At 35.5% G+C, this 8,030-nt stretch overlaps 2 protein-coding genes across 2 annotated transcripts in view; both read right to left on the bottom strand.

Moving 5' to 3' along the window:
* Positions 1 to 1,422, bottom strand: part of LOC137621798 (phosphatidylcholine:ceramide cholinephosphotransferase 1-like) — a 1,529-nt gene extending 107 nt beyond the window's left edge. The window contains exon 1 of the mRNA XM_068352305.1: positions 1 to 1,422. This exon is cut by the window's left edge and continues 107 nt beyond it. Coding sequence (XP_068208406.1) covers positions 1 to 916 — 916 coding nt within the window. The 5' untranslated portion in view covers positions 917 to 1,422.
* LOC137621797 (trichohyalin-like) lies at positions 1,080 to 2,885 on the bottom strand. The gene has a single exon (XM_068352304.1). It carries the CDS (start codon positions 2,883 to 2,885, stop codon positions 1,080 to 1,082), a length of 1,806 nt encoding a protein of 601 aa, XP_068208405.1.
* Between the last annotated feature and the right edge of the window lie 5,145 nt (positions 2,886 to 8,030).

The following is an 8,030-nucleotide window of genomic DNA, read 5'->3' as shown; positions in this document are numbered from 1 at the left end:
CAGCAAACCATTTCCCTGGAGACCATTTCCACCACCATTTCCCTTTGGTTTCGTCTATTTCTTTTGGTTCACAGACTCCGTCCTCTTCGTCAGCAACCCACCTTTTTGGCCAAGGTAAGGGCCATACGAATATGTTAGGGAGAATTCCATGCTTATCAAATATATAGTTAACAAGTTTATCTGGTAAATATCCACGTTCATAACAATACCGGAATTTATTAACCAGCAAGTTTTCGAATGCATTTTCGTATCCCATAAAGTTTGCAAGGGTACGCATAAAGTGCAATTTTTCGCAATAGCTCCATAATAAACAACCCAAGATAACCGCTAAAATACAACCAACTTTATAATGGGCTCTTGCCACGATAATTAGAAATATCCCAACTATTGTCATAATGTATGCTATTAAACGCACAGGCCACCATGACTTCGGTGTGTACGTACGGACGATATGCCATAACGACAAAAGCATTGCTGTGTGACCAGAGAAGATATAATCACAACAGAGCTGCAGTTGGTCGTCCGGGTTGTTCCGGTAAGACATGATAAAGGTAAAGATTCTTTGTACCAATATCAGTCCATTCAATCTATATTTGGCTGCACTCGGGAAGCACCGATTGGCACAATGAACTATGGTCAGACCGAGAGTTATAGCCCGCGCAAAATAGAGTAGGCTCGCACCGGTGAAGAACCGCCGGGCTATTATCCAGGTGTATTTGTGAAATGCAACTAGTGCAAAGTCAAAAATTGCAAATACACTGATGATCCATTCTGCGATCTCGAATCCCCATAGAAATTGGTCAAAATTGTCATGGGTTAAGTCCGGTAAAGGCGGGATATCGGGAACCCTTCCTTGAAGTGCCGCATTCCCGGCTATGTTCATGACGAAGGCCAAGAGCAACGCCAATCCTGCCATTATCGCTTTTTTCCTTTCTTTTGCGTTTGCCAGCTCTCCTGGGCCTTTTACGCACTCCGGATTCCACAGTTGTAGTTCCTGGACGTTATTTTCTTCTTCGTCCCCATAAGGACTATCTTCTTTCTTCAATGTAGATTTATCGTCGTCTTTGACCTCATGAAGACTATCTTCTTTTTTTTATGCTGATATTCTCTTCTTCTTTGACCTCAGGAAGACTATCTTCTCTTTTGGTCCTGAAAGGATCTTCTTTCTTCCGAGTGAGACGATCTTCGTTTTTGGTCCTGATAGGATCTTCTTTCTTCTCAGTAAAACGATCTTCGTTTTTGGTCCTGATAGGATCTTCTTTCTTCTCAGTAAGACGATCTTCGTTTTTGGTCCTGATAGGATCTTCTTTCTTCTGAGTGAGACGATCTTGGTTTTTGGTCCTGATAGGATCTTCTTTCTTCTGAGTGAGACGATTTTTGTTTTTGGTCCTGATAGGATCTTCTTTCTTCTCAGTAAAACGATCTTTGATTTTGGTCCTGATAGGATCTTCTTTCTTCTCAGTAAAACGATCTTTGATTTTGGTCCTGATAGGATCTTCTTTCTTCTGAGTGAGACGATCTTGGTTTTTGGTCCTGATAGGATCTTCTTTCTTCTGAGTGAAACGATTTTTGTTTTTGGTCCTGATAGGATCTTCTTTCTTCTCAGTAAAACGATCTTTGATTTTGGTCCTGATAGGATCTTCTTTCTTCTCAGTAAAACGATCTTTAATTTTGGTCCTGATAGGATCTTCTTTCTTCTGAGTGAGACGATCTTTTTTTGTTTTAAAAGGATCTTCCTTTTTATCTATATGATCTTTTTTTGTCCTTATGACGATTATCGTCTTTAGTAGCCTTCTCTTCTTCATCTTACTACGTTCCTGACTCGTCGATCTTAATTTTCCTTCCAGTCGATCCTCCAGCTTCCGAATCTTCCTTTCAAGATATATTATTATTGGTTTCATGTCTGGCTGAAGGAGCTCTCCTCTCGGCTCATGCTGTCGACGATTATAATCCATTTCTTTTGACAAATCACGAATCTCAGATCGATTATTCTTTTCTTTGTCATCCTCATTTGTCAATGCCTCCATCATCAACTGGTTCTCTTCAACCAGTTCGTTGATCTTCTTCTTCTTTTTCTGGTTCTTTTTAACCAGTTTTTGAATCTTCTTCTGATTCTTTTTCCTCATTTTTCCGAGCTTGTTATTCTTTTCGTAGCCCTTTTTAACCAGTTTTTGGATCTTCTTCTCTTGTTCCAGGTTATCTTTAACCAGTTTCTGGATCATACACTCCTGGTTTTCTTTGTCATCCTCATTTGTCAATGCCTCCATCATCAACTGGTTTTCTTCAACCAGTTCGATGATCTTCTTCTTCTTCTTCTTCTTCTTTTTAACCAGGTTTTGAATCTTCTTCTGGTTCTTTATAACCAGTTTTTGGATCTTCTTCTCCTGTTTTAAGTTCTCTTTAACCAGTTTTTGGATCTTCTTCTCCTGTTTGATGTTCTCTTTAACCAGTTCCTGGAACTTAAGCTCCTGGTTTTCTATAACCAGAAGTTGGACCAAATTTTTCATGAAGTTTTCTTTATTCAGTTCTCTGATATTCTTAGTATTCATCTTATTCTTCTTCTGTTTCTTTTTAACCAATTCTTGGATATAATTTCTCATTTTCTCCATTTCGTGTCGATTCTCTTTATCCTTTCTACTCAGTCGCAGGATTTCTTTTAGATATATTCTCTCCAAACTTTCTATCGATGAGAGATCTCCCCGCCGTTTCTGCGAAATTCCTTCCGAAGGTTTGCGGCGTTTGGCCATTTTCATTTTTAATAATCGTTCGCCTCTTGCTGGGCTTCCATCGTCAGATGAGCTAAACAACTTTGTCTCAGATATTTTTTTCTTTAAATAACGCGATATTTCCATACACAAATTAAAACTTACACTACGCATAGCCATTATATACTAACTGAACTCGCGGCTGAATCACCATTATTTCTAAAAACAAACGAATCATAAGAAGTCCTCTAGGTCTTCCATCTTTTGAAGACCTCTCGATCTCTATTGTCTTTCAAAGCAGATAAAGACGATTTCAATTTCATCCCCAGAAGGATGCATTCTTCCCTGGTCTTCAGAAGAAATCATACCTCCAGGGTCTTTAAAGGATGCCCAACGCAGTTCATTCAAGAAGGCTTTTCGATCCTCTTCCATCCTCTTCTGGAATGTCTTCAAACGAATCATATGAAGTCCTCTAGGTCTTTCATCTTTTGAAGACCTCTCGATCTCTATTGTCTTTCAAAGCAGATAAAGACGATTTCAACTTCATCCCCAGAAGGATGCATTCTTCCCTGGTCTTCAGAAGAAATCATACCTCCAGGGTCTTTAAAGGATGCCCAACGCAGTTCATTCAAGAAGGCTTTTCGATCCTCTTCCATCCTCTTCTGGAATGTCTTCAAACGAATCATATGAAGACCTCTAGGTCTTCCATCTTTTGAAGACCTCTCGATCTCTATTATCTTTCAAAGCAGATAAAGACGATTTCAATTTCATCCCCAGAAGGATGCATTCTTCCCTGGTCTTCAGAAGAAATCATACCTCCAGGGTCTTCTGAGGATCCCCAACGCAGTTCATTCAAGAAGGCTTTTCGATCCTCTTCCATCCTCTTCTGGAATGTCTTCAGACCGCCAGGAATGGTTTTGTTTCTCGATTCCATAAGACCTCCAAGAGTAGCTCCTTCCACGGTCAACATTTGCTCGGATTTTCAGCTTATGTTGTTGCCGCTTTGTGGTCCCGTTTTTTTCAAGTAGAAAGCGATACAGATAATAATCATTTCGGATTTTTTCCCTTCTAAATTTTTTTTGTGACTCCTGAAGACTGGTGGAATGGCTTCATCTAAAGTCGCTTAAGAATCTTTTGTTTTTTCTAAAGCCTCCGTGGAAATTTCTGTTGTGACTCCTAAAGTCTCAGGTGGAATAGCTTCATCTGGATTCGCTTTATGATCTTGTTTTGTTTTTTTCTGAAGTCTCCGTGGAAATTTCTGTTGTGACTCATGAAGACTAGTGGAATGGCTTCGTCTGGAGTCGCTTTAGGGTCTTCTTTTGTTTTTTTCTGAAGCCTCCGTGGAAGATTTTCTTTCGTCTTCCGTAACTCAAAGACCTCAGACATGTCCTTCCACTTGCGTCTGTGTAAGGTTTTACTATTATTATTCTTTTTTTTTTCATAGTTTATATATGAAAGAATTAATCAAATGGTGTTGCTGTTATTAAAATATATTTTAATTGTTCATTACTTTTCTTGTAGTTTATTTGCTTCCTTTCCTCACTGGGGTATTTTTTCCCTGTTGGAGCCGTTGGGCCTATAGCATCCTGCTTTCGAAACTAAGATTGTAGCTTAGCTAGTAATAATAATGATGATAGTAATATTATTCATATATACTATTAAATTGCACAAAACCTATTTTACCGCGTACAATGTACATTGAATTCTTCACAATATTAACGTTATAAATAATTGATATATGGAATGATGCATCCCGAGAATATATATATATATATATATATATATATATATATATATATATATATATATATAAATATATATATATATATATATATATATATATATATATATGGGTCCTTGAGATTGCAAATGAGGCAGGGGAAGGAAGAGAAAACGATGGATTGACGAAGTTAGAAAATTTGCCGGTATAGACTGGCATAGAAAGACCATAAACAGACGGGAGTGGAATGACATATCTGAGGCTTTTGTTCTGCAATGGACTATCAACAGCTGATGATGATCATATATATATATATATATATATATATATATATATATATATATATATATATATATATATATATATGTGTGTGTGTGTGTATTTTTTATATATGCAGACACACACACACACACACACACATATATATATATATATATATATATATATATATATATATATATATATATATATATACATATATTAGTTATCTGGTTACGAAGAATTATAATATTTATCAATTAACATATTAGGTGATATCCTGAGAAGAAATGACCACTGAATTTTCCGTTTGCCTTGAAAAATCAAGATTTGTCGTCAAATCTCTTTTTATTTTGCGGAAAGACAGCTCATCATTCTGGCAGGTTGCTGTATATGGTCATATCATGAGAAGAGATGAACAGTATATTGGGAGGAGGGTGATGGAAATGGAGGTACAGGGAACGAGAAGGAGAGGGAGACCAAAGCGAAGGTGGATGGACTGTATCAAGGATGACCTTCGATCAAAGGGATTAACCCGTGATGAAGTGTGGGACAGAGGTAGATGGAGAACGCCGGTCAGAAACATCGACCCCACATAAAAGTGGGAAAAGGTGCAGACAAAGAAGAAGAAGCTGTATATGATACAAATCTTAACTGATATTACCCTCAATAATGCTAAGGCAGTTTCCTCATCTCCTCCTCCAAGGAGGAGCTCTCTTACTTGAGGGTACACTCGGACACACTTCTTCTTTTTCTTCTTCTTCTTCTTCTTTATCTACATCTTTTCCCACTTCTATGTGGGGTCGATGTTTCTGGTCAGCTTTCTCCATCTAACCCTGTCCCACACTTCATCACCGGTTAATCCCTTTGATCGAAGGTCATCCTTGATACAGTCCATCCACCTTGGCTTTGGTCTCCCTCTCCTTCTCGTTCCCTGTACCTCCATTTCCATCACCCTCCTCCCAATATACTGTTCATCTCTTCTCATGACATGACCATACCACCTCAGTCTACTTTCTTGGATTTTATCTGAGTGAAAAAAAGAGAGAAAAAAAAGAGGACACTCTGTTCTATCTTATGTCTCGTCCTCTTTTGATTTTAGTTTTTATAGATTATATGTGAAAGATCTATTTTAATGATGTTACTGTTCTTAGAATATTTTAATTGTTCATTACTTCTATTGAAGTTTATTTTATTTCCTTATTTCCTCTTCTCCCTGCGCTATTTTTCTCTGTGGGAGCCCTTGGGCTTATAGTATTCTGCTTTTCTAACTAGGGTTATAGCTTAGGTAATAATAATAATAATAATAATAATAATAATAATAATAATAATAATAATAATAATAATAATGTATTGCAATTGAATATCACACTGTTTTCAGTGTATAGCTGTAAAATGAATAATTTGATTATACATTCATTTGACGGGCCTGTGATGGTGTTTACTCTAACTAGTGTAAACGAATGAAAAATGCACAACTCGCGTAAATTACATTAGTACTAATAATAATTGGGTAATAGGCAATACTCCTGCGACGAAATATGCAATTATTGAATTTTCAGTGTTATCGAACGTAAATTGACTTAATTTGGCCTTTAACGAAAATATGTATTTTAAGAAAATAATCATTTTAATTAATACTAAATTGGCACTGGATGTCGCCTGGCGAGGGTTAATTAGTACTCTCTCTCTCTCTCTCTCTCTCTCTCTCTCTCTCTCTCTCTCTCTCTCTCTCTCTCTCTCTCTCTCTCTCTCTCTCTCTCTCTCTCTCTCTCCCTTTCTCTCTCTCTATAGGTTATACGTATTTTATATCACACACATTATATATATATATATATATATATATATATTATATATATATATATATTATATATATATGAATATATATATATATATATATATATATATATATATATATATATATATATATATACATACATACATATGTATATATATATATATATATATATTTATATGTAAATGAGACATGTATATCATACAGAAAATTCCGCTTTTAAAAGTTTATCCCCTTGTATCTAAGTAAGTCCTTTTAGGGAGGTTGATGGCTTTAACCCCACTTTTAACCCTCTTCTTTAATTACTATACTACAGCAATGCAGCTTGGTGATTTTATGCGGCGTATATTATTATTAATATCATTATTATTATTATTGTTATTATCATTATTATTATTAATTGCTAAGCTACAACCCTAATTGGAAAAGAAGAATGCTATAAGCTCAGGGGATCCAACAGCGAAAATAGCCCAGTGAGAATAGAAAACAAGGAAGAATCAAATATCTTAAGAACGGTAACAATTAAATAAATATCTCCCATATAAACTATAAAAACTTTAACAAAACAATAGGAAGAGGAATGCGATAGAAGTGTGCCCGAGTGTACTCTCAAGCAAGAGAACTCTAACCCAAGACAGTGGAAGACCATGGTACAGAGGCTATGGCACTACCCAAGACTAGAGAACAATGGTCTGATTTTAGAGTGTCCTTAACCTAGAAGAGCTGCCTACCCTAGCTAAAGGTTCCTTACATGCCGGTTTTTCTCAACCTTTTGGATACGTTATGCTTCTACAAACATATCTAAATATTTAGCAGACATTCAAAGAGAATTTCTCCATGTATTTCCCTTGCGATTTGTATCGCTGTTATTGTAATCATTTTCATAATTATTATCATCGTTATCATTATAAGTGAAGCTAGAACCCCAATAAATAATGCAGAATGTTACAAGCCAAAGGGCTGGAAGAAAGAAAGCATCGAATACGAAGTAAGGAAACAGAGAAATTGAACAGACGTTTTCATAACATCTTCCCCATACAACATAGAGAACGTCTCTATCTCTCTCTCTCTCTCTCTCTCTCTCTCTCTCTACATACACACACACACACACACACACACACACACACATATATATATATATATATATATATATATATATATATATATATATATATATATATACATATATAATTTAAACATATATATACAGTATACACACACACACACACATATATATATATATACATATATATATATATATATATATATATATATATATATATATATATATATATATATATACAGTATATATCTGTATATATATACAGATATATACTGTGTATGTATATATATATATATATATATATATATGTATATACTGTATATATATGTTTAAATTATATATATATATATATATATATATATATATATACATATATATATATGTGTGTGTGTGTGTGTATATGTAGAGGGAGAGAGAGAGAGAGAGAGAGAGAGAGAGAGAGAGAGAGAGAGAGAGAGAGAGAGTTTGCCGATCTCTTCCAGTCCCTTT

The sequence above is a fragment of the Palaemon carinicauda genome, chromosome 28, assembly GCF_036898095.1.
Source record: "Palaemon carinicauda isolate YSFRI2023 chromosome 28, ASM3689809v2, whole genome shotgun sequence".
In the NCBI taxonomy this organism is placed as follows: Eukaryota; Metazoa; Arthropoda; class Malacostraca; order Decapoda; family Palaemonidae; genus Palaemon; species Palaemon carinicauda.
Note: the sequence above shows the minus strand (reverse complement) of the source record. Positions and strands in the feature narration are given on the sequence as shown.

Excerpts from the sequence above, each read along its gene's own strand:
- LOC137621797 (XM_068352304.1), bottom strand. The coding sequence starts at position 2,885 with ATGGCTATGCGTAGTGTAAGTTTTAATTTGTGTATGGAAATATCGCGT.